At 36.0% G+C, this 27,807-nt stretch overlaps 1 protein-coding gene across 3 annotated transcripts in view; it reads left to right on the top strand.

The window, feature by feature from the left end:
* Positions 1-27,807, top strand: part of GRIA4 (glutamate ionotropic receptor AMPA type subunit 4) — a gene marked incomplete at both ends in the record, with an annotated part of 226,248 nt that overhangs the window by 161,793 nt on the left and 36,648 nt on the right. For 2 of the 3 annotated variants that reach the window (XM_082768749.1, XM_082768748.1), the window contains 5 exons: positions 1,093-1,203; positions 9,859-10,065; positions 16,529-16,899; positions 18,253-18,451; positions 23,648-23,895. In XM_082768749.1, the coding sequence (XP_082624875.1) occupies positions 1,093-1,203; positions 9,859-10,065; positions 16,529-16,899; positions 18,253-18,451; positions 23,648-23,895 (1,136 nt within the window). Of the gene's footprint in view, positions 1-1,092; positions 1,204-2,583; positions 2,706-9,858; positions 10,066-16,528; positions 16,900-18,252; positions 18,452-23,647; positions 23,896-27,807 lie in introns of those variants that run through there. The other variant, XM_082768750.1, reaches the window with a different exon arrangement.

A 27,807-nucleotide genomic window follows, 5' to 3' on the forward strand; every position in this document is an offset into this window, starting at 1 on the left:
GCTGGATGTGAGAGAGCAGCTTCGGCAAAGTGACCTGCATCTGGTATTCTGTAAGGCCAGGTGTGAAGGCGGAATTAGGTAACTCCAAGTAGGAGCAAGACATGAGATTACCATCATGAACTGCTTGCCATTTCATAGACTGTTCCCTGGTACAGACGCTGAAGATGGTGTCACCATGTGCAGTGAGGAGCTGGGTGTGTTCTGAGATTCAGACTGGGCAGGAGTTACAAATGTAGTGAAGTATTTTAAGGTTAAGGACTCAAATCTTCTTTTAGCTACCCAAAGACATAGTACATAGACTATGGGATTTATTAATTTGTTTGTTTGTTTGTTTGTTTGTTTGTTTTGGAGGGGCAGAGGTTTTAAGTTTTAATTGAGTAGCTCCCAAGCACATCAATGAAATTTTGAGGGAGAATCACTGCTTTTCAGGCTGTCTTCATCCCATCTGTTCTTACAGCAAGCAAACAGCCCTGGGACCTCCCAGGAAAGGATGCTGCCTCATGTCTTGTGCCCAACAGCATCACTACCAATGCAGAGGGCACAGCCGCAGGCTGTCCTGAATTCCAGAGGTGTGCACTGCAAAGAGCAGTGTGTGTATGTATGTAAGGGGAGGGCTTCTAATTACAAGAATACCTTTTTTTTTTTTTTTCCCTCCATGGTAATGCATGAATGAGTGAACCAAACCTGGCTCCAAGTATTTCAGCACCTGCAATGAACAAAGGCAGGTATTTCACCTAAAGGCTGCTCTGGGAAGGGTTGTGGCAGCCTAAGTGTAGTGAGGGAGACTAAAATCTTGTTTGTTTCACCTCTGTTGGCACTAAGCAGAGAACCGTTCAGACTGCAGTCATATTCAACATGCTTTAGTGTGGGGAAAGACAAGCACTTTTCTAGGTGGGATGCATATCCTGCATGGGCTGAGTTGCTCTCTGGTGGTGCCATCTCTCCACTGAGTATAAAGAAAGGTTTAACAGCTAGACTTGCAGGTGCCAAAGGTCAGCACCAGTGAATAAGCCTGGTGTAATCCCTGTAATATTTGCAATTATACAGGATGTAGGGTTACCTGCTGTAAATTATATTCATTTTATTTTGCAGGTTGGTTACTGGAACGACATGGATAAATTAGTTCTGATTCAGCATGAACCTACGCTTGGAAATGACACTTCAGCCATTGAGAACAGAACAGTAGTTGTCACTACAATTTTGGTAAGGTATTTTTGTTCTGTGTTTTATTTTTTCTATTATTATTATTATTATTATTATTATTATATTTTATTTTTTTATACTGGTGTGTGACACAATTTCCTTTCTAATTATATTGTTATTTAGTCTGCCATTTCCTAGGTTAGTGGGAGGGTGAGAGCCATGTATCTTAATTATCTTGACTATCATGTCTGTTCAGAGTGTTTTTTTTGTATGCATTTAAAATCACAATTCACTTGATATCAGTTTTTAAAAAATAAGTTACAGTTAATTTTTTTGCTTCATTTAGTCTTTTCATTTTTTCTACTATAGTAATTCTCAGAAATATACTTGAATTCTTTCAACCTCTGATTGATAAATCTTGACTCATAAGAAACTGGAAGAAAAAAATAAAACCTCTAAATGACAGAATTGAGCAGATGGCATAAAATGAGATGTCTGTAATTCCAGTATCCCTTTTTTTGATACTTTATAAATTCAAAGTTGGCTGCAGTAGGAACTAACATTCCAAGCATTATAGTTCTATTAGCTAATCAAAACTGGTTTATCTGCTTTTACTTGTGAATGGAAAAGAGGAATTTAGTAAATACATTTGAACATATTTCTAAATATATATTATTAAGCATTTTGGTAAATTTTTCAATTTTAATAAAATCTAAATAAATTTGGGGTGTGATTTTTCAGTGTTACATAATTGGTGTTTCTAAAGAGTGGTTGCAGACAAAGAAGAATGCAGTTGTTTCATTAATTCACATTTTTAATACATAGTTTTTCAAAATACTTTTTATTCCAAAACTGTATTTTAAACAAAATATTTAACAATTTTTACTCTGAAGTCAGACATGCCCTTTTAAGCTGATGTTTGTCAAAGCTAACTGGCAAAGGCTGACCTTTACCTGACCGCTTTTAAGATTTTACATCTCGGTTCACTGCCCTTTTCACCTGCTTCATTTAGACAAGACATTTTAACCCTTTAGGATAAGCTGTTTTGCAGATGGGAATGAGTATTCTGTATGTGTGGTTAAGCAATAATTTTCTAATTTAATACAGAGTTGAAAGTAATACAAAAGAAAGTGACAAGACATTTTCTTACTCAAAAATATGGTTAGTTACCAGATTTTCAGCAGAGTGTGTCAGCATTTATACCTTAAATATGTCTTAACAAGTCTCCTGTTGAAGATTATCATTCCAGGATACAAACCAACCAAATTATTCCTACTGTACAGGAATTCAGAGTGTAACTCCTAACCAAATTGTGTAACTTTTTTTTTATTACTATTTGCATGGGACATTTTAAATATATGTATCTTTTTCCTAAAAAAAAAAAAAAGACTTGGTGATGGAAAAAAAAAATGTACTTCAGTACAGTCCTCCTCTTTTCAGCCTCTGATGAAGAATCCTATTTTAAGAAATTGATCAAGGAAGAAAAGAGTCCCAAGATGCTGCGAACATTCCTAACTAAGGCTCAAGTATTAACCACCAGTCTAGTAGCATTGAGCTAATTTTTCCATATGGATTACTGTTCCTCTGACTGGATGACCAGGCACTGAACCACCAAGAAAAGTTCTGTGACTAATCTGAAATGTCTAGAACAGATGACGTTACCCTTCAACTTTGCCAAGCTGAGAAGAGAACGATGTGAATAACAAGCTTTCAGTCGAAATTTTCCTCTTACCAATCCTGATACCTTTGACTGAAGCTACCATACATGAGTGCTGTAATTTCCATAAATAGCTCCAAGATTAGGAGAAATGAGTAAAAAATAATAATGAAAAGTAATATAAAAGGTTTCTGTTTGCCAGAAAGGAAAAAAAAAAAAAAAAAAAAAGGAAAACAAGAAAGCTTTTAAAATGTGTTATCTTGCCTGTCCTGTTTGCATTGAAGCATTTTGATGTGCATAATAAATGTTATCTTCAAAAGAACTTTTCAGTTCCTGTATTGAAAGGACTGGTGGGATCATTTTCAAAACCAAAAAGCTAAATTAATATTCCAAAGCATGCCCTAAGTTTATGCAGCATGTCATTTTAGGATAAATACAATTATTTGAAAGCAGCACTGCTTCTTGACCAAAAGCATCCCCTTTCAATGTTTTGAAATCACAGTGCAAGAGAAATATATCAGAATTTGGTTTGAATAAGAATATATGGTGAATTCTGCCTTAAGGTAGTCATGCATATCTCCCATTGTCCAAACTGGGAGCTGCCCACATGAATCTGAAGGCAGATTACAGCCATGATTCTAAATATTGGCCTGCCAGGGCAATGGATTTAGCATTCAGAAGCATATGATCACACACACACACACAAAGATATATTTAACTAGTGTAACTTTCAGAACACTGCTATTTTGCTCTTGTCTGTATTATAGTCATATTACAAATGCCAGACAAAGAGTTTTTGACCTCTTCACTGCCCTCTTCACATTGAAGGGAAGTTGAACCTTTTTAAATGACATGTAATTTTAGTTGCATGCATATTTTCCAACATCAAACTGAAAAGCTTCTGCAGCTAGTGCTGTCAGGCTTTTCAGTCTTCAAAGACAGGTGTCAAGACAGCGTAAGAAAACTTCACAAGTTTTCAGCATGGCTCACTTTAATTTTTGCCTGAAGCCAAATAACACAAGTTGGTTTGCCTGCTTTTTCTTCAGTTTTTATGTATCTATGCTTACTTTGCTGTAATGTGGCTGTATGGCTATTGCATTATAAAGAATTAGCTCTGCACTCAAAGAGACTAATACAGTGTTTTCTACTTGGTAAAATGTTATCTTCATTTGTAAAGTAGTGAGAGCATGTAGAATATATTTTACAGCTTTGGTTTAGCACGTAGGCACTCATCCTACCTCCAGCAAGCAAGTGGTGAAGGAGGCAGCATGGGCAGCTGTCATGCATTAATATACCAGCTGCCACATAGACCTGGCTTTTATAGCCCCTATGAGAGCCCTGTGTCCTGCACTTCATGTGATGTGCATCCTTCTGCACATCTGGGCCTCTCAGATAGGGCAGATGCTCTACCTAGGTGCAGAAATGTTCCACCCAGAGGCCCCACCTTGGTACACTGTAGGTTCATATATGACTGGAGAAGGGACACTGTGCAACCCTCCTCTAACAGTAAGGCAAATAGTGGGTTATCCATCTGAGTAGAATGATCATTGCTATTATAGCAAGTTGAGAAATACAGTGGCAAGATGCTGAATATAGGGGAGTAGGCTGAGATGACTCCTCCAAACTCTCTAATCCATTTCATGATACAGACAACTCTGTACCTACTCTCAGACTAAAAAACCTGAAGTTCATAAAAATCCTTTAGAACCAAACCTTTGACAAACAGTGAGCTGTGTCTGCATTGTGGCTTCCAGCTTAGTATTTTAATAAGATATTCTTGGTATTTGTTGGCAGACCAAGCTTCAAAGGCAGGATTCCATTCAAGACTGTGCCACCTAAAAGTAGATTTCTTTACAGAGGCTCTTGATCCAGTTGCCTGCTTAAAAGTACCCAGTGACGTCTATGATGCTTTAGGATATACTGCATACCCATTGCTAACACCAGAAGGGTGACACTTTCCTGCCTGTCTTATGCTATATATGACCAATCCATGTGGATGTCTCAGCTATTGTATGTTGTTTCACAACATACAGTTATTACCCAAGTGTGTAAGCTTTTACCAAAGTTAAAGATATAGAAATTGATTCGGTTATCCATAGTTAGATGGATAGCACTGAGGATATCAGAGCCATCCAGAAAGAGGTAGCAGACAGGACCCACAGAATGCCACTTGGAGGTCAAGCAGGCTACCTTAGGGCACCTAAGATGACAGACACCTCCATTAGATGACTAAATATCACACCTTGTTTTGGCTGATATACAGTTGCCCAAGTCTTACCTCAAAAATTCTAACTTTGACTTTCTTTTTCATATAAGAAAAAATATTTTATTCCAGTAAAAACTGTATTGATTAAATTCTTGAGAAGACTGAAGGAAAAAAAAAAAAAAAAAAAAAAAAAAAAGTTTGTTGCATGACAATAACAAAGATTTCAAACTGAATCCTGGACACTTTATTCAGAAAAAAAAAAATAAATAAATAAATAAAAAATAAATAAATAAATAAATAAATAAATAAAGACAAAACCAAAAACCTATTCCATTGACTCATTGACTTCCATAGATTTATTTTTTTCAGAATAAAGTGTGATAATGTGTGCCACCCATGTTTTAGAAAAGAGACGTTTTCTTGCACAAATATTTGTCACTTTTACAAATTATTTTTACAGTGCTTAAAGATTTTGAAATTAACTTTACAGTAGGCAAGCTATTCGTAGATCTGTTTGATATTTGGATTAGTCACTTTCTCCAGCTTCCCTTATAGTATGAATCATCAGTTGTGAGCATTTTACTGTACACATGAATTTGTGAGAATGTGGTGGAATGATTTGTTTACATCTATAAAGGTAATTGTTGCAGACTTCAACTTGTATTTACAAATGTTAAGTATTGTTATAAAATTGTGAATTATTTAAGTAAAGCTTGCACCATTTCAAATATCTGTTCCGTGCTAGTCATTGATCATTTCAATGTGGACTTTTCTTTGATTCACTACCCCATAGAATATTATTAAACAGCCAAAATCTTGCAAGTATTGTGGTGTTAAGCCTCATTCAGCAGTAAGTCAAAACTGTGTTTTCTATCAGCAGGTTAAGAGTTTATAGCTCAAAAATGTAGTAAATAAAATTCTGGTGGTAAGAAGTAGTATTTTTAGTAGAGAATAGCCTATAACCGGAAATGGTGAAAAACCCTGCTACTGTTTTCAGTTATTTCAGATGATCTAATAAATGATAATAGCTCTCCATAGATATCTTGCATCTCTCTTATCTTTAGACCAGCATGGTTACACTCCCATTACCGCTAGTTTAGAAAATGCTATTGTGATAGACTATAAAGAAAAGACAACTTTTTTTTTTTTTTCAGTGACACAGATAGAAAATAACATCAAGATATGGCTGAGTACTTGCTATTGATCTATTCAGGTGTTTCATAATTTTGCAGTATGACCTTGCAAGTTCATCCATATAAGTTGCTTGTTAGCAAATCAGTAAAACTTGCCTTTCAGTGTCCTGATGTCATTGTAATGACTTCTGCACACTTCATTAGTTTGAAACACTCCCAAAGTCTGAAATGGTCAGAATTGAAATTGTTGTTGCTATCTGAATTTTCTAGTAAACAGTCTTTATGAGAAAGCCACATTCAGTCCCATCCACATTCCCCCATCAAATTCTACTTGGAGAATACCTCATTCATTATTTGGCAGATAAATAGGCACAACAATTAAATAAACTGTTATTTATTCTTTATAAAGTAGGCAGGAGGGAAAGGACAGTGCAGTAAGCAGGAAGTAATATGTGTTCCCACAATTTTAATTGTATTGCTTCACACTGGCAGATTACATTCAATTACAGCTTCTTTTAAAGCAGTCGCAGCATGAAGTACTACCTCAGTCTATAATAGATTCACATTGTAAGTGATGTTCTTTGCTGTATTGTGCTCTAAATCAGTGATATCAGGGTGGATAGAAAGAAAAGTGGGAGGGAAGAGAAGCACTGCGGTTCCTTCAAGTCGCCCAAATGATCCCTGCCAGAACTGAGGTCTTCTCAGTCCTCTGTCACTGGTCCCTCCACTGGATGGGGTTGCTCCTATCTTGTACCCACTGGGAATGGTGCTGGACCCCATGGTTACTCTACTTAGTGTTCCCACAAAGAACTTAGGGTGAGGCAGGATGAAGTTTATTTAGCCATTAACAGGAAAAATAAGGCATCTGTTACTTCACTTTGTTCTGCAGAGGCAATTGAAGTGCTTTTTTGTAGAAGCCCTATCGATGAGGTGCAGGCAGAAGCTCAGTGTCTGGGTTTTGGGACAAGGAAGAGGCTGACCTGGACTCCTCTGAACCTAACTGTTTCCAATCGCTCTCCAGAATTATTTTTTGGCATGACTAATCCAATGCCTTTGGCCTGGGACTTACAAGAAAGGCTGAATCAGAAGAGCTAGCAGTTGCTAATGCTAATCATTGGAAAACAAAATGACTTTTGAGGTATAGCAAGCAAACATAGCTGAAGCTTGTAAGGAGAGTCCACAAATCCAGAATATTGGACAAGATGTGGCTGTACTTCTAGCTAGTGCTTGGCTGGATCACAGAACATACTACTTTCCTTCTCTATTTTTAACCATTTTTGTGGAATTGCATATGTAGAAAGACACAGATTTTGCTTTTCCTCTCATGGGAACAACAACCCTATGTGAGTGAGGACTATTTTATAGATGTGCCCAAAACACTTCCCCAAATCAAGAACTACTGCAAAGAGAGGGCAGGACATGTTATCCTTGCTCTTTTCCCTCCCTTACTCTGGAACACAGACAGTTAAGATTGAGCTCATTTGACTGGGGATAGGAATACAAAGTGGTGTGGGCTATTGTTAATATTCAGCAGTTTTCTTTAGAAGACACAAACTCAGCACGTCCAAAGTCGCTGCACTGCATCGCTGCAGTGATTTCAGTGTGCAGTTAATGTTGTTGTAGCTCAGTGATCTCCCCAGTGCCCAGGTCACACGCGTCAGGGTGGTAACGGATTTTTTTTTGTGATTGCCCCAGTTTTAGAGGTCTGTGGTGATCTTTGGCCATGCAGTGATCAAGAAATTGAGCAATCTGCTGTTTTGGCCTTCAAATTTTTCTGGTCTTTTACCTATGTATATACAGGGCAAGGAACCAGGTACCCAGGTAGGGTTTAGAAGTGGGTGTTTTTCTATGCTGCATGGTTCCTTAGCTGAATTAATGTTGGCAACACGTAAACAGTCTCCAACACTGAATTTCTGCTAAGGGATTGTGGCCCACAAAGGCATTTCCATAGTAGAAAGTATCATAAGAAGGAGATGATGAGAGGAGAGGTTTTCTGAGGCTACACATGATAGTGAAACATTCTTGCAGTACTTCAGAACCTGCCTCTACATATAAGGAAAATATACTGCTTCCTGGCTCCCAAATTGTTTTAATTCAATCTAGGATGTTTCTGTCACAGTAAAGCAAATGAACTACATAACTTTCTCCATTTGCATTACACAAAGCCCCATTTTTCTGCCCTTATACTAAGGTGTGTCTTGGGCCCAGTTACTACAGGGAGTAAATTTTCTTAAGTAAAGGGAATAGTGCCTCCCACACACAATCTCTCTCTTTTCTAGTTTTCTGCCTTTTCACACTTCAATAGCAGGTTGAATATACCATTCAGACTTGCCTATGAAGTTCTCTTGGGTGGCTTCAGATCCAGCTAATAGGAACTACATTTTGGTGTCTGGAAGAATAAATATACCTGGCATACTGAAAATATTTGAAATTTGTTTGTGCTGTCCTCACATTCCTCATGTAATGCCACATATCTTTGCTTATTAAACACCCAATATGTCACAAAATTGCTGCTGCTTACCACTGTTGTTCATGTAATGTTAATGAAAAACAAATTCCTAAGCTACACATTTACCTTTATTTTATTACTGTATTAATTAGGTATGTAGGAAAGATGTGACTAGGGCAGAGGACTACCAAGGTCAATGTCAAAAAAAAAAAAAAAAAAAAAAAAAAAAAAAAAAAAACATTTGCCAAGAGCCAGCACAGCTATAGCCTAAGAGAAAATTGAAGTTGCCAGTATTTTATGATGTAAATTCAAACAAAGGGTGACATTAGTGACAAGCATTTTATCTGGAACTGACTATTAATATGGATTATGTGAAGTCATTTAAAATACCACCAGGAACTATAGTTTTACATAATGATTGCTAAAGTCTGAATCCACACAGAGCCAAATAGAAAAATGTGACCTTAATTTCCCAATCACGTAATGTTCACTATTATTGTGATAATATGGTTTACACAGGGAATGTAAGATCCACTTTTCAAGACAGCTTTTGTTCTTTTTAATGACACTCACCAACCAAAATGGTATTTTGATATTTTTCTTGCAGTGCATAAAGTCAGTATCAGCTTAATATGGTGCTTATTCATGCATATTGCTTGGTTCATGCTTAGGTTCATGTTGAAAGACCATGCAGAATATGCACTGTTTATTCAAAGGGCAGGATATGTGTTTCCTCTGGAACGTATTTCCATATTCTCACTAAAATATATATAGCCTTTGAGTTACTATGCATTCTTAACACAAAGAAAACAAATACTTCAGGCTGTGCACCTGAAATTGCATATAGAGTAACCACACTATGTTAGAGGATATATTTATTTACTGAAATCAAAAGCATAATTTATACCTTGCATTATCCCACAGTCATTTGCATTGTACAGCTTCAAATTTTGTTCACACTTTAATTTTAATATACACTGCAATAAGGTCTTTCATTTAGCACAAAGTAGAATTTATATGTATTCTTGGGTATTTTTTGTATTTATAATTTGTAAAGGTTGATAAATCTTGTGAAATGCGTAAGTCAAATTACAGTATAAATAGAATGTATCTCCAGAAGGATTTCTGCTCATATATTTAAATTTAAATGTGCTAATACTATTTATGTATTTTTGATAAAAAATGTGTTATTCCATCGTTAGATTACATGTTGTTTTTCAGAGTATATTCTGTATACTTCTCCTTTACAGTTCTACTTCTTTCATTATAGGAAGCCCCATATGTTATGTTCAAGAAAAACCATGATACGTTTGAAGGGAATGACAAGTTTGAAGGATACTGTGTAGATCTGGCATCAGAAATTGCAAAACATATTGGTATCAAGTACAAAATTGCCATTGTTCCTGATGGAAAATATGGAGCAAGGGATCCAGAGACAAAAATCTGGAATGGGATGGTGGGAGAACTTGTTTATGGGGTAAGCATATCAATTTTTGAAGCAGGTTTTAATTTATTGTAGCATTAGTCATAAAATAGGAAGTATATGTGATTTTATTAAACCGTGGGGTCACAGAAAAGAAACAGAATTCTGTTTCATATCTCTGTGTTTTCATTTATTGTCAAGAGAAAATTAAATATCGTCATGCAAATTCTGCTGTTTATTCAACTAGTACCTTGTGACATTAGAACATCCAGACTTCCTACATCCTTTAAAAGTTTGTTATCATTATAATAGAAATAATAGAGGGCCATTGAGGCCATGTATTCCTGATACATTGTTAAACTTAGTTGGGAAGAATAGCAGTCATTTGCTCATTTTCCTGGAATGGGGACAGATCTTTGAGAAAATATAGATATTTAGACTAGTCTGAAAAATGGAGAATCCATCATCATATTAAGATATATAATAAGCAGAGTGGCATATAAGCAAGAAAACCTGACCCTTCAGCATATATTATACAGTGATCTGGAGAATTCTTCTGAAGAGGATAATAATTAAGAATTCTTTTGGCAAAGTTGTAATAAAGAAAATAGTTCCAACAAGCCCAAAGAAATACTCGTAGTGTTTGGTGTCACCAAAAGTAGCAAAAGGTCAGAGATGTGCTTGCTGATTACTTCATCTGCTGATACCTGTACTGAGAATAAATCAGAATTTTTACAGAAACTAATAATTTTTTTGAAATTGTTTAGGTGAGAAAATTTCCACCAATAAATATGTCACATGCTTCAACCTATATGAAAAACAATAGCATACCAATTCATATGTTACATTTTTGGTTAGAGCCTTAAAATTCTAGTGGCGGATAGGGCCATGTGTGGAAAAAGCCTGGTGGTTTTCCTAGCAACATCTTTTCTGTTCCTTTCTATCAAGTAAAACTGATAAATTTGGTCAAAGTCTTCTCTGTTAGCATCAGTTCAGGGATCTCATCAACATGAAATAGATGGTGTGCTGTAAGAGTATGAGAACAATGCCCCAGAGTTTGTTGATTCCTTTCCACGTGGTAATGGGAAGATTATACCAGCCTCACAAAACCTTATGTGTCCTTGGAAGCTCTTGAAGAAGCCAACCTCACAAGAGAAAACTGAGTAATCACTAAGCATGTTTATCTTCTTTAGTGGCTTAGATAGCAGCTCAACTCTCAGAATGTTAAAAATCAAGGGATTTTTTTTTGTTTGTTTTGTTTTATTTTCTGACATTTTATCAAAATGTTGGCAACTTCTTATCTGGCTTTTAATTCCAGTAGCCATCACATATATGTGATGACTATGCAGTTTTACATCAGTAGCTTCTTTTAAAACGTGAGAAATTTTACAAATTGTGAGAAAATTCCCTTGCCCAAATACCATAGAGTTTTAAAAGCTGTTTTGTTGGCCTATCATCTAGTTAAAAATTATATAGGAAACTTGAAATTACACTTTAGTTTTATGTTTGTTTTTGGAAGGTTTGTTGTTGTTGTTCTTTCTTTCTTTTTACTTGTCTTGAAAAATTTACATCATGACATCCAAACATCCCTAGTACTAGCCTGAAATACAAAGTGCAGCTGGAAAGCTCACACAGAGGTTCATGCCAGTACTGACTGGAATGTGACCTGCTGATGTTGACATAGATGAAAGCAAGGAAGCTCACAGTTATAAGAAACTTGTTGCAAATGAACTGCCCAAAAAGGACATCCCACAATACATGATCAACACTTCATTTTTTGTAATGGAAAAGAATGAGGCTCAGCTTGATGGCCAAGTAACAAGCTCCTGCACAACTGTCTGTTTAGGAAGGCTGCAGTCTGATTTTGTTTTTGGAGTTGAGCTCTGGGAATCTCAGATTCTCAGGGATGCTTTTTTACTAAAAGAACTAAGAGCACTCTGCACCCAGTATATTTAGTGTACCATCCAAAAGCTTATTTAGGCTATTTCTATCCTAGTATGTCAGTGGTACCAGGGAATTCCTCTGAGCACTGGAACTCTTTTGCCTAATCTGCTAAATTATTACAACGGTCTCTGGTGTATTTTTGACCCATAATTACTCTCCAAAACAATTTCTGGGACCAGCTGGACACTAGCATGGGGCACGGACCATTCACTATAAGCAGCTTGAATGCAGACATCCTAGTTTGGAGACTGAAGGACTTTCTTGGTGGAGATGCAGCCTGTCCCATGCCAGCTAGCCTTAGGGCCAGGAGCTCCTTCAATCACATTTACTTTTACAGGTGTAGCTTTAAAGCAAATCATTCTTCCTGTTAACACAGAAAAGTTTGCTGCTTAAGGTTTCCAGAGGGAAATCAAGAAGACCGTCCTACCTGCAACTTCCTTGAGTCCTTGCCAGATGATTTCCACAGCAGCAGATCCCCTGGGTTGTTACACTTAGAATAACAAGAAAATCAGCCCATCTTTCCTGCAAAGCTCTGCTGTAAGGGAATGTTCATCTTCTCTGTTAGATCCCCAAATCATAATCACAAATAGTCTGAGTATTTGGGTGTGCTTCAAGCAAGGCTTTTTATATGCAGCCAGGATTGAGATAATTTGCAACTGAATTAGCCAGGTATCAAGACAACCTGTTTGGGAAACATTTTACAGATACTAATCCCCAGGTAAATTAAAGGATAAATAGATGGTTTCAGGTCAACCAGTGAGAGCGGACATTTCCCACGCCATATAAGATACTCCCTTCCTCCCCTGTTCTTTCCACCATGCCACAATGCCTTGGTGCCACTAATGCCACATAGCCCTACTTGTGTTACCAAGGGTGGATGCATGTGCCAATTTAATCCCATGTTACCTCGACACCCATACGCACATCAGGTTGTGGCAAGGATTGTTTTATTTATTTATTATTAGTTTTTCCCAATGCTATATTAAAAGCTATCAGGAAATCTTGTTCATTTGTCCCTGATATATCCGAATGCCCTCCATAGTCCCTCGTGGGACTATGTAGCCCTTGATGATAACTAGCTTACTCGGAAAGAAATGCTGTCTGGGATTGAAATGCCATTAACCATGTGTAACAGGTGTTTCCAAATGCAGTAATAGTCAGTCCCAATTAAATATTCATTCTCCTGACACAAAATGCTACTCTTTCACTGCTTAACACAAAAGGTCAGAATTCAGTTCTGTTTAAAATCTGAGAAGCTACGTGCTTTTGAAGTTGAAATTACTTGCTGCTTTTCTCAGACAGCTCTACTACCTTCATACAGCTTGCACCAAGCAGATTTTATTCACAAGGTTGCAGTAATGTGTTCTGGAAAAGTGAAAATCTCTACCACCAAACTTAATCTAGTCCCATTGTATAGAATTGAAAGGGTGCAGAATCCATCTGTACTTATAGTGGTGTAGCCTTGATTGAAATGCTATTACAGATGCAGTTGTTTCAAGTGTGAAGTATCATTAGTCTTTGTCAAAATAAATTTCACTGGGAACCAAATCATGAGTAGTTTGCACAACTGTTATATTGTTAATCATTTAAATCCATAATTATATGGTGTACATTAACTGAGCAAAGCAGAAACACTGGTATTTGTAATGCACGGCTATTGTCACTATTTAGCTTTCAACAAGGAGTTTATGCAAACCTTAACATGTTGCACAGTAGTCCTACAAAAATTGTAAATAGTATGATCAGATTCAGTAGGCTGCATTTTTTCCAAGTATTAGGCATCTAATTGTGATCTGTGTACTTATATTCATTGACATGAAAATGATTTATCTGTTATGAACAATCTGACATTAGACTGCTACTGTAGTGAAATGGAATAAGTTCCTATTTCTTCTCTTTAACTCTTTAGCGTAGCATAGATGGTTTGTTCCGATGTAGTTCTAGTTCTGCATGTGTTCTGCAGGCATTTTAATTTGGTAAGATGCAGCTCATCCAATGTTTCGCATACAACATGCAGAGTGCTAATTAGGTCTTTAAATTAATCTCCACAGCTACCACCAAAATGGTGCTGTCACTTTTCCACCTTACATCATAAAAACTAATGACCTTCAGGGATCCCTGTTTTAAGGCCAGTCACAATCTGCAGACCTACACACACATACAGAAAATCAAATCTTAGCCAACACTTTTGAAGCCCAGTAACCAAGAAGAACATTTTTACCAAGCAATAATAAAGATACCACTAGGTGACAAATACAGCAAAGATTAGCAGTTGTAGATCCCAGTTTCCCTGAGCCATTTCATTTCAAGGACTCCACATTAGGCATTCACAGCAACTAAAATTTAGGGATATAAAATAACTGACTCTTAAGGACAGAAACCATTATTCTAGAAAAAGGAACTGATGAGTGAGATGAAACACAAAAATATGCTGCAGTGCCAGTAAACCAAACCATCATACAGTCCTTAGACTACAGGCACCATAATCTACTTACAACTGTCAGAACATTTTAAAATATATTTTAGATGTTATTTCTTTTTCATATTTTTTACTGATAGCATATAATTTATTTCAGTCAGACTCATGAAATTATAAGACATCAAGAAGTAAGATTTTTTAAAATGCCCTATATTACAGAATTTACATTAAAATTTAGAGAATTAGTGATATTATTATGTTTACCCAAGCTGTTAGCACCAGAAATGTCTGATACACTTGCAAAATTGTGATTTTAATTGTATTGCTTAAATTGTGATAAGTTTACATAAAATTATGATAAGTGTTTGCATCACAACTATTTCAGAATGAGAGATATAACCTGATGATTAATATCTAATACTTTAAATATAAATTTGCATTTTGGGGCTATTGCATTGGAATGAGTTATTTCTTTTGAATTATTCAAAATTATACAGCTACCAATACAGATTAAAAAAAAAAAATACATTGCATTAGTATTAAATTAAATTCCATAATATATATATATATGTATAACTGTATATAAAATAACAAGAACATATTACTTTAAGTGCTTTTATCTGTTTTAAAGTTTTGAGATGACAAATATCTTATACTGCAGTTTCTTTTTTTCTTTATCATACAAGCTATTTATGTAACACTTGGATTAGACAAACTATTTAAGCACATCCTTAATTTTCAGCATGTTTTAATCTCATTGAAATTGATGGGATTTAAATATATCCTTGTGTATTTTACTGAATATGAATATCCTTAAGAACTTACTAAAAGGCAAACATGCTTAAATGATTTGATAAACTGTAGAATATGTACTGTATCTGAAGATGTTGCTCAGTAAGATGAATTTGGGCCAACTGAGTATTTAGAAAAGAAAAGAAGACAGTTATATTATGAATAGCTCCCTTGTGCCTGTGAAGACAACTGGGCCTGGGATGGGGGGATATACAGGAAGATTATCTCATATATTGAGGCCTGAAGGGAGGTTTTGGGTCCACCTTATTTACAACAAAAATGAAGTATTTTTAAAATATACTCTTTAGCCCATCAGCTAAGATGTCCAGGGTAGCCAGAGAGACAGGGCTCTGCTTTGTGAGTCCTCCTGGGATAATGAACAGGAGAAAGGTTTCAACAGCTTCTGCATCTCTGCTCCTCTCCTACCAGTGCATATTCTGTCCCAGTTGCTCTTACAATTCCCAGCTTATATACTGCTATAATGACAGCTTTAGCATGCAGGGCAAGGCAAGGCAAGGAGTAAACCTTGGTGTAATATGGAGTGACTGAGCAAAAACCTACACATTAGCACAGCTGCAATACCTTTATAGTTAATGTAGACATCATTGTTAGCAGTCCTAATCACCATCATCATTGGTAATGATTCATTCAAGACTGGCATTTCATTATAAAAAATTTTAGAGAAAAAAAATTCTCTCTCTTTCTGATGGAAATGGATTCAACACAATTTCCATCCTTTACTTGCATAATTTTGCACATCTATTTTCTGTATACTTGCTTTTTTACACTGTTTAAAACTTGATTCATTCTTACAGAACTATCTTTCCCCCAAGATATTTTGTGTAGTTTTATGGCATTGTGATATTAATTAATCACCTTTGCTGCTTCACAGAATTTCAAATTTACTTGTTACTACGAGCTGGTTTGCCCATAAAAATGATTGTACCTTATGAAAATACAATAATAAATAACTTTTTCTGGGATCTTATAAAATAATTTCTATACATTCATTGACAATAAGGCCATTCTTGTTTTGCATTCTTACTTTAATTCCTTTACAATAATTTTAAATTAATTCCTAAAATTATCTACCTACACTGCTGCTCACCTCTGCAAGATCTCAGAGTCTTCCCCTTAGCAGGAAAATAAAGTATTTCTGTAATTTTGTAAAATAAAATTCTGCAATGTATATATGACTTACTAAAAGCATATTGACTGTAATAGAAAGAAACAGAAACATGGTGTAAAGAACATAAGCCACAGTGTTCTGATGTTGATAACATACTTTTGGAATTAGCTGCTTAGCTGAGTATAAGTCATCTCCAATTAATATATACATCTATATTTCTTTTTTCTTTATAGAAAGCAGAGATTGCTGTTGCGCCTCTGACCATCACTTTGGTACGAGAAGAGGTCATTGATTTTTCTAAGCCTTTTATGAGTTTGGGGATATCCATTATGATAAAAAAGCCCCAGAAATCTAAACCAGGAGTGTTTTCCTTCTTGGACCCTTTGGCGTATGAGATCTGGATGTGCATAGTCTTTGCCTACATTGGTGTCAGTGTGGTCCTGTTCCTAGTTAGCAGGTTTAGCCCATATGAGTGGCACACAGAAGAACCAGAGGATGGGAAAGAAGGACCCAGTGACCAGCCTCCCAATGAGTTTGGCATATTCAACAGCCTCTGGTTTTCCCTGGGTGCCTTTATGCAACAAGGATGTGATATTTCCCCAAGGTTTGTGTCAAATCTTTTTACATTTGCATTTTATCTTCAACACTGAAGCATAAAATCTTCCTTTTTATTTTCCTGGCAGTGTTTTGAGGTTCATTCTTTAGGAAGTCTTTTCATTTTTCTTTTTTAATAGCTGTGATAAGGGCAACAGAGAATCTGTTTTGAATTTCAGACATTATTATTTTACATATGTCAAAGTGCATAAATCACAAACAGCTCTCAGAAACAGCAGGTACACACAGGGGCAATTCCACTGAGTTGACTACAGAGGAATTGTGTTGTTGCTAAATTAATTCCATTGTATTGCAATTATGAAATGCACACTATTATGCTGAGTATTTGCCTTGCATGAATGAATGTCCCATTTCTGTTCCCTATTAAGATCTGTAGCACTGCTTCCAGGATATTACTGTCTACAAGAGAGACAATATTTGATCATCTGTTTCTGAGAAGCCACCTTGTATTGCCAAACTAGACCTTACAGAGTAGGTTACCTGAGATGTAATATGTGACCCCAGTCCTGAATTTCTCAACCTTTTTAGATGTTCTGGAACTTTAGTGTGCAGTAACTACAACTTCTTATTTTGACATTATGACCCAATCTTTCAAACTTGTATTAACAGTGAGATTTTGACAGCATTCAGCATTGGCTTAACTCTGCTGTTATTGAAGTTAGCAATAAAATTGCTGCTGATTAATTGATTAATTCTAGATTAATATGTTACTCTTCAACAGCCTTCTCATCAAATTACCAGTGTTAAAATGGAAAATATATTTTTTACTTAACATAAATATGTTTCCACTAGATACTTGCTTCTTAAATAACAAAAAAGTGAAAAAGTCAAATTTTTATAGTAGCTTGTAGGATGTTTGATAAGTTTGTGATAATTGAACATATGCTGTATGGGTGACAGGAACATTTTAATCCCAGAGCCAATATAACCTATGTGCTAAGGCTTTTTTTTTTTTTTTTTTTTTTTTTAAGTGACAAAACATAGAAAGCTACTAATTTGCAACTACCATGCTTTACTTTTGTCTCCCAAAAGTGATTATCTACCCAGGATTTTTGACAAAATGTTTTCCATGTTAAGCATTTTCTGAAATAATAAGAATATTGGGATTACTGTTCAATAGAATTCATACTTCTGTATATGTGTGATGTGTTTAGTACAGTGGACTCTGTACCATAGGCATTAAGATTCAAGAGAAAATGCATATATTAGAATTCAAAGAGCAAATAATCTCCCTCCCATTAATTGTTACATAATGACGTGTTCTGTAATAACATTGCCTTCTCTCTTTCTCTCTTTGTGGCTTAAGAGACAGGAAAATGTGCATTATCTTATTCATGTTTAGATCCCTCTCAGGTCGCATTGTTGGAGGTGTCTGGTGGTTCTTCACGCTCATCATTATTTCATCCTATACCGCTAACCTCGCTGCTTTCTTGACTGTTGAGCGAATGGTCTCACCCATAGAAAGTGCAGAAGACCTTGCCAAACAAACTGAAATTGCTTACGGGACACTGGACTCAGGGTCAACCAAAGAGTTCTTCAGAGTAAGTTAACATATCCATTAGAACAGCTCTCTCTACTGACCACTCTGATAAGATGTTTGGAAGGGTGAAATGTTATTTTGCAATCATATATAATATGCTTTGTAACTCCTGCAATACTTTATCTACATTTTTACCCCCTGACACCATTTGTTGGAGTTTCCAGTTATTTTAATTTGTGGAAAGCTTATTGATTCTGTCACAATGGGGAAAAGAGCTGCCCCAAGGGATACTGGAGCCAGTGATAATTAAAGCAGCATTGCACTATTGATTCATTTGAAGCTACAGCACTGAAATGATGTGCAGCATTGAAGCTCTATGATGATAACATGCAGTCTTGCAGGTTTTGCTTCTACTTATGGATTTGGCTGTGTGCATTTTGCTTTAGGGTCTTGAGTGGTGGATAGGAAATGCATTTTTTAATTTGCTGACTTTCAGATGAATAATAAAGAAAAAATATATCTTGGGGGAATGTGGTTGTAGCATTAGGAAATAGCCTAAATAAGCAGTTATATGTCTGTGCTGTCTCTATTGATTACTTAATTTTCATTTGCTTTCCTGTGCTTGTGTGGTTATATGTAATCCTCTTCCTTTGCCAGCTGGAAAACAGGAAGCCTGGACATCACAGAGTACATCATAAACAACCTTAGCTTAGGGATATGGTTTAGTGGGGACTGTTAATGTTAGGTCAGAGGTTGGACTCGATGATCTTGAGGTCTCTTCAAACCTAGAAATTCTGTGATTCTGTGTGATTCTGTGAACCCATCCTGCTTTATTTCATATCTCTAGCAGATGAAAGTTAAGCTTAGGTGACTGAAGGTGTGTTTGAACATGGCTCTGAATAAATGTTGTAAGCCAGTAATTCTTCCTTGGAAATTAAATTGTTCAGGACTATTATTTATCTGAAAGCTAGAGGTTAGGCCATTTTTAGAGGAAAAGAAGATGGGGCGATAATTTCTTATTGTCTTACTGAAAGGGAACTGTTCTGTGTCCCACGTAGCTTGACTGTTTTCAGCTTGGCCAAACTGAAGTCACTCAGTCATTAACCAAATTATGAATGGAATTTGTGAACTACAGGCAGTACCAATTCCAGGGCAGCTGCTGAGTGTCCTTCAAAAGGTCTGTAGTGAAATAACTGTTTTATTGCAAGTGATAGCCCCAGAGGGAACTTGAAGATATTTTCTTGCATACTTTTAGCTATAAAATGATGATGTCTTATAAGACACAAATGGCACTTAATGAACACACAATACTTCAGCCTTCACATAATGAAGCTGTCCAGGGAGGTTAGTCTAAGTTAGTTTTCTAGATTTCTTCTGTAGACATTGCAGAAAGAAAAGCACCCTAACATATCCTGTATGGGACAAATGTATTATGATTACATAAGTCACCCTTTAGAGTATATTCCTCTTTACATCAATTCTAGAAGAATTCCACATAAATTTCTAGGATGCTTGGTACTTCATTTTTAAAGGATGTGTTTCAGTGAGAGATGTCTACACCTGTCTTCTTCTATAGCCAGTGTGTTGCTATACACCTAAATATGAAGTTATAGATGCTTTCTCAGAGCATAATTCTTTTTACTCAGGTAGTAGGAACTTAGCTTTTGGTCCCTCAAAGCCTTGATTTCAAATCATATGCCTGCCAAAGTATTCTGTATTATTTTTCTACATCCATGCTTAGACAATAGATTCTTCTTTAGGTCAATTTGTGCAAATACAGGCATTTAATTCTGGGAACTTCAATTTTAGTATACCACAAGTTGAGACAGTAACCACAGCATATGCATTTGAATAGTTCTTTCCACCAGAATGAAACTGTGATGATAGTTAAAGCCATGACACTGGGAACCAAGCAGGTTTGTTTAATTTTTGATGTTTTAACTACTTGCATTTTCAAGGGTATCCAGTACTTGCAGGTTTTAATGTGATGGTGCAAAAATGAATTCCCAAGGAAGTACAACAGAGCAAAAAAATGAATTTTTTTCTTAAGAGTGTCAAAAAATTTTTACAACCCATTGTTTTGAAGTAAAGAGGTTAGGTCTTTTGACATATAAATTGTCTTGGTCAAAAAAAAAAAAAAAATCATGATTATTTTTAATCCTGTAAACAGCAACTTTTTTTGTATGAATCAATATTTCATATAATTGTCAAGATGTCTCCTTAAAAAGAAAAATATTCTTTGACCATCTATGACAGACATTATTTCACTCTAATCTTATAGTGTTAAGAGAAAGAAGTAAAACCGATGTTTATATTTTTGTCTTTTTTTCAAAATATAAAAGGAAACATTAAAAGTAACCCCAAACACTCCCAAGTTGCAGATGCAGAATATGATGCTTTATCAAGTTTTAGATTTATGATTTTATTTTTTTTTTTATGGCATAACTGAAGCCCTGTCATCAACTGGTTTCTAATCACTGCAGAAGTACAGTAATTGCTAATGCTATTTTATGCAATATTTCTAAAAAATGTTTTGCACAAAACAGGGACAAAGATAAAATATCACTGATGGACAAAACTGCATAATGTATAAATTCAGACCTCGCCTCAAACAATAGTACAAGAAGGCTTATTTCCCAATTCTAACAGGTTTCCCAATTCCAACAGATTTTTTCTTTTTTTTTTTTTTTCTTTTTTATTATTTCTTTGGTTTGTTTGGAAGCAAACATCATCAGTTTTAGAATTAGAGTCATGGGTAACTTTTCCATTAGTGATTACTGTCTGGATGAGTCTGATCCTTCAGGACATTTTTTTATCATTTGATCATTTCTGATCAAAATGTCAGAAAATCAGAACAGCTATTCATTCGGCTTTAAATCCAGACTGAAAACAGAACAAGAAAAAGTCATTTTAAAGACATCATTAAGAAAAATAAGACTTTGATTCTACCGGCTGTTTACTCTTACTCCATGTCTTGGAAACAGCAAGAGTTGAAAAAAGCAGCTTGAACAAGCTGCCTTTTCAAAGCAGCTTCTTCAAGAGGAAAAAGCTTAGCTTTAGCAGTCTTACTCAGAAAAAGCCCTAAAAGAAAATCATTCTGGCCTGACTGACTGCAGGGGAAAGCTACAAAGTTTTCTCAGTATGATAATAAGGAATATCTGTTGGTTCGCTCTTCAGTTTTAACTCCGAGTTGACATGTATATGTTGAATGTTAACAAATGAAATCTTGGGAGAACATTCTCACAGAGCAGATGACTTGTTAGACTTTCCATATTTTTTGTCTCTTGATAAGCAAAGGAAACTAAATCCTGAAAAAAAAAAAAAAAAAAAATTAAATGCAACTTTTTAATTGGTTTAGGGTGTAATTTCTTATTCCTAATACTGTTATTTTATGTGTAGCATGTTTTTAGTTTTGAAGGATAGTGACCTATTATATGTTTATCTCATTATAAGAATTTTAAGGTGTAAGTGATTGAAAGTGAAGGTAGACAAAGGCAAGTAAATACTCTTGAAATTAAGCCTGATTCCTTACTGTTCTCTTCCATTTTTTTCTTCCTGTAAGTTTAAATCCATGAAATTATAGTAGTATAAAGCAAAAGGAACACATGGCTTTCTTGGCTTAGGCTCTGCTCTTAGTCACTATTATGTAAATGAAAAGTAGATGTGTCTGCAGTTGAAAGAGAGGGTGACAAGTCAGGATGTGATTATGGACATACACAACTATTATTCATTTAAGTTTTATTGTGTTTGACAGATAAAATGGTGCATATAGACAAGCTAAAAAAAAAAAAAAGAAAGGATAATTTGTGTGGTATTTGTATTGAACAATTCCGTTTAAATGTGTCTTACATTCAAGTTGGATGTACTTCAGTAACAAACCAGTTTCTAAGTAATAATACAATCAGTCATTAATTGCTAAAAGGAAGTGCCTCAGGGAAATTACTCTTACCTATGCAAAGGCTTGGTTCCAGGCTTTTTTAAGCCACTCTAAATTTAAATAACACCTAGATGATAAGACTTTATATTTGTTTAAATATTCCAAAATCCTTTGTTTTGGGGCCTTATAATAATTAATATTTTCCTGATGTGCTCAGCATAGCATAGGAATGGGCTCACATATCAGTCCTTACTTTGCTTGAAATTTTTGTTGACTCAGAGAAAAGCTGACTTGAGTCATGGGTAGAAACAGTCTTTTTTACACCATGCATAAAAGAAGACAAATGCCATCTCTCATTAAATAAAAACACTAGATAATGTTCAGCTGACACATTGCTGCTATGCATATACATATCGCTGTTGCTGGATGAAGCAGAGGAGTTGCTGAATTAATGTAACAAGCATGGGAAGCTTCTCATCATGACAGTAGTCTTACCACTGAGGTTTCCAATTTCAAATTCTTCCCTTCCTATTTTTCTTTAATACATGTTTTATTTTTTTGCTTAAATTTTATTTTTGCTAAAGTCTTTATTTGTGATTCCACCACACCTTCCAAGCCAGGCAAATCTCCAGTTAAGCCATGAATTCTTGCACATTCTTTGAGCAATCATATTTCTTACCCAATTACTTGCAAGATCAGTCTTTGAAATAAACCCACTGATACTGCAGTTCTAAAAACATACCTAATATTTCTTTAAGACAAAATACTCCCAGAATTATGTTTCCTTTAATAGCATATTTCATCAAGTTTGATGTTTACATCTTTTATTGTGACCCATGTCTTGAAATGTTGTGCAGACTTTCTGAATGTAAGTTGAATCAATTCTGGACTCTGAATTACCAAATAAGCAGAAATCTTATTTAAGCTATTGTACTTTTAATGCTGTAAGAAGCAGGTGTTAGAGCTAAGAATTGTCTCCAGATTTATCTCAGTATTTATGGGGGATTATTTTATTTTTTCTCTTTCCCAACTTTGTTATGTATATGTATTTTGCATATAATTCCCTAAAACACACTTTATAACACTGACTACGTGAACTGCCTTAACCTAACAATAAATTCAGGGCTTAGCTATATAGTTACTTTATTGTAACTGATGAAGGCTAACTGGGCCTAAACATGATATGTGATTTTATAGTATTTGTATTTTTTATTTTTTTTTAATAGTCATGAAATTAAAAAAAAAAAAATCCTTATCCAAGTCAGATTTTCCCAACCCCACTTGTTTGAAAAATTAAATGCTATTGATTTTATTTTGAATAGTGCCACTCTGAAATGTTGCAACATTCTTTTGTTCTAACTTCTTTTTGATTTTCTCCAGAGATCAAAAATAGCAGTGTATGAAAAGATGTGGACCTACATGAAATCAGCAGAGCCATCAGTGTTCACTAGGACTACTGCAGAGGGCGTAGCTCGTGTCCGCAAATCCAAGGGCAAGTTTGCCTTCCTGCTGGAGTCTACCATGAATGAATACATTGAGCAACGAAAGCCTTGTGACACCATGAAAGTGGGAGGAAATCTGGATTCGAAAGGATATGGCGTAGCCACACCGAAGGGTTCTCCATTAAGGTGGGTGGAATAGTATAACAATATAAAATGTGTTGTTATAGTATTCCACCTTCCCTGATGTCCCTGATATAGCTCTTTTTGTTTTGTGTGTGAACATGGTATGTTATTTTTCTTTTCTTCCATTTCATATTTTGTTGATCAACAAAGGTAACAGTTTCTAATTGCAATATGGATTTAGCAGCTATAGTTGGCATATCTTTCGAGGCCATATAAAAACCAAACTGGTTGAACACTAGCTACTTGAAGTCAGCCTCAATAGAATTAACATCACCTATTCTATTTCATCAGCTTTTTCACCAAATTCAACCCTTTATAGCAGTATTATGCATACATTATCCACATCAGTATCTGCCTACATGTTATGTTTCGTTTATTGATCTTGGCTGCTAATTTCTGAATAAGAAGTTGCTTGTAATATCTTTTTTTTTTTTCAAATATCATCACTTAAAGGCAATCATTCCTTCATTAAAGTAGCTTCATTAAAGTACTTTTACTAAAGCACCTTCTTATTTAGGAAAAAAAAAAAAAAAAAAAAAAAAAGTTTATGTTTTTAGCATTATGCATTTCAGTACTGCCTTCAAACTTACCAGTATTTTTGTTTTCTTGGTATCAGACACACTCAGTCAAGTAGGAAAGTTTTTGATTACCAGAGAGAACATCATCATTTGGTTTTCATTCAATTTTTGAGTGAAACAGAGGCATAGGCACTAGTTCTGTGTTAAAATTGGCAATATTTACCATTGTGGTGTCTTCTGAGGCAAACAGAGTTGTCTTTTTCCTATGGTAGACTTGCCAATTTTATTCAAACCATAAGAACAACTCGAAAAGTAGGGGGCTGTGGTCCATGGTGTCTTACAGCGGTAGGGTGGATGTGAGCTGGGGAGAGGAAATGGATCACGGAGCAACCAGTACTCCACTGCACAGATTTCACCCATGTTCTCACAAATAAGGGTTGAAACGGGTTTATATCAGGTTTGGTTAGCTGGCAAGATAAAAATACACAGGAATAATAGGTCCAAGACATCTAAACAAGCATTTACGTTTAGAAGGAGGAGGGCCTAGTAAGACAGTTTAATAATAACAAAATAAATAAAAGAAAATCCATTACTGTTAAGATCAAGTATGAAATCCTGGTTCCAGCCCAGCTGAAGACAAAGATCCCATATGTTTCAGTGAGGCTACAGTATGGTCTAAGTTGGGGTCAGCAACTAACATGAAGCCAATGGGATTAACATTTTTTATGTTTACTTTTTCACCTCCTACCTTCAAATATGTTTCAAAAAGGGAGAATCTTACCCAACCTGAAAATCGGACCAAATCTTCTTTCAAGCTGTCTCGACTGGCTGTCAATATCCATGCCTTTCCCAAGCCTTTCTTTCACATGTGCTAAACTGCTTGTTCTCCTGCTGCACCCCATTCCCTCTCCAGCCCCAGTGACAAACCTCAAGCAACACGTCAGTGCTGCTCACCCATTAAAAAACATTAAGAAACAAACTTAATGTTCTGGACAAAAAGAAAGAGTAAGCAACACCTCACGTTCCTACCACCTCATCCATGTACATCAATAGACACTAGTGCTGAGTGAAGAGGGGAAAAGTTTCCTACCCATGTGCTTTTGAAGGGAAAAGATTCAGCTCTAATTTTCAACTGCATGCTTCAGTATTTTCTGAACTGTTTGAAACTGTACAGTGTGCTGTTTTTTCTATGTTGACTGCATCTCACATGGTGGTGTGACTGCTACTGGTCAGATGACTTACGTAACTGCTGCCTGCACAGATAATTGCAGATATTGAACATGCAGTTTGAAATTCATGAAGGGCAGACTAGCTAAGATCATTACATAAATTAGTCAAAAGATATAATTTGCTGTGGGAGTTGTAAATTTTATGTTTTATTTAATAATCATAATTTCCTATTTGAGTTATGTGTAAACCACAGATTACTTGATGTAGTTCACAAATAATTACAAGTAACATATAAATGTTAAACATTCACACTCTATTCCTGGGCTGTTCAGGACTAGGGGAAAATATAATTTTTTTCAAATGAATTATTCATAGCAAATTATTTACTAAGCTCTTTGAATACCTATTTCACTTGAGGTATTCTGTTCTTAATCTTCCTCCTACCTATAATGAATATAAATCAGGAGTTTCTTCACTGAAAATACAGTAACAGCTGCATAAAATTAATGTGAGTGTATGGAGAATCAAACTGTATGTTTTCACACATGTCGCACAGACAGAAAGTGGGGGAAACATTGTCAGTTTTTTTTCCTTTAGCACAGGACTGGTGATGGTTCCCTGCCATCACATCACTGTTCCCATGTTCATTACAGAGCACACACCCATCACTTCGCTCATGCAGATGAAATCCACCTGTCAGAGTGATCCAGGGACGGTTCTCTCTGTTGCTCATGACCCTACACATGAGCGCAATAGTGGATTTTAATTTGAAACTCTTCCTTACTGGGTTCCATGCCACACTCGTGCAGTGTTCAACCAGTAGCTATTGGCTAATTTGATTTGTTCTCAGTGCTGGTGGAGTAGTAGGATTCATGCATATCACTGGATGGAAGAGAATGGGAAATGCCTGATGTGTGTTTCTTTTATGCTCACTGGGCAATACCATTCTACACATCAGGTGTGTCTCCTTCCTTCCCTCCCTTTCAGTGATATCCATTTCTAGATAACTTGATAAAAGGCTAACATTTAAAGATGAATGTGTGGTTGAGGGTGAAGACTCTGGTCACAACCAAAATTGAATTTCTCTCATAGCACTACCCAGCTGTCCCTACTGTTTCCTCTTCCCACCACGGTAGGTATCTGTCCAAAACTACTGTGTAGTAATCAGCGTGAAATAATGAGTTTTTTCCTTCAAAGGTGGTGTATTGAAAGGTGATTAACAGAATGCCACTTCTCTGCTTAGCAAGACCTGTCTTTGTAAATGTGGTGTCACTGGAAGACGGCCTCATGGCCATTGTGGACCACCCCTGGCTTGTCTGCCTTGCCACTTGCAGCTATCTGTGTTTCTAGAGGGCAGTACCTGCAGATCTTGTACTATGCAAATCCTGCGCCTTGCATGCCTGTGCATTTCTGTTTTGGATATGTAGACATCATAGACAAGTCCGAATAGTGATGAACACAAAAGTTCTTCACTCTTAAGAGGTAATGAAAAAGGAATTAGGGGCAATGTTGTCTTAAAGGTACACTAAATGTTTTTTCTACTTTATTGTACATTGAAGCTGTTTGATGCAAAGATGTCAGGTTAAGCTAACACATCGGGAGTTGTCATTGTTGCCATGACTGCTTTAACTGAGGGCATTGTGCTGGCCTGGCCTGCAGCCCACCATGTACAGTGTGAATGAGTGAAAGCTGGTTGGATTATCAGTGTCAGGTGAGACACTTTGAGTCCTACTAGGTTAGAGTGGCATAATTAAAAACTGTCACGTGGATAAATGTGTTGATGCATTTTAGAGATTGGTGATGGTCCTTCACCAACCTGATGAAATCCGGAGCAGCACTACGTTCCTGCTTTTGCAATTACAGAGAGTGATTATAGAAATGAATCTAGGATTCTATATTTCATTATTCAAGTCTTTATTCTTTTAATGTAGCAAAGGAATAATTCCACGTTGACTTTAGATGGAATTGTTCATGTTCTAGCAAGGAAGGAGAAAAAGGCCACAAAGAGATAACCTGTGACGTGAGCTGACTCTTTACACCAGGTAAAGTGCCAGTTCTTCCTCCACTGAAGCAGGTGATGTGGATCCAATTTTCTGTTTGTTCTAGCAACTGGTGTGAAGTGCAGAAGTGCAATGTGAGTAAAGCTGTGGACTTCAGTTTCTATCCCTCACAAGGAAGGAGCTCCCTGGAGAGAGCTTGGAGTGCAAAAAGGCATCCTCAGGGTGCT

The sequence above is a fragment of the Aythya marila genome (genome assembly GCF_965140915.1).
Source record: "Aythya marila genome assembly, chromosome: 1".
NCBI classification, from domain to species: Eukaryota; Metazoa; Chordata; class Aves; order Anseriformes; family Anatidae; genus Aythya; species Aythya marila.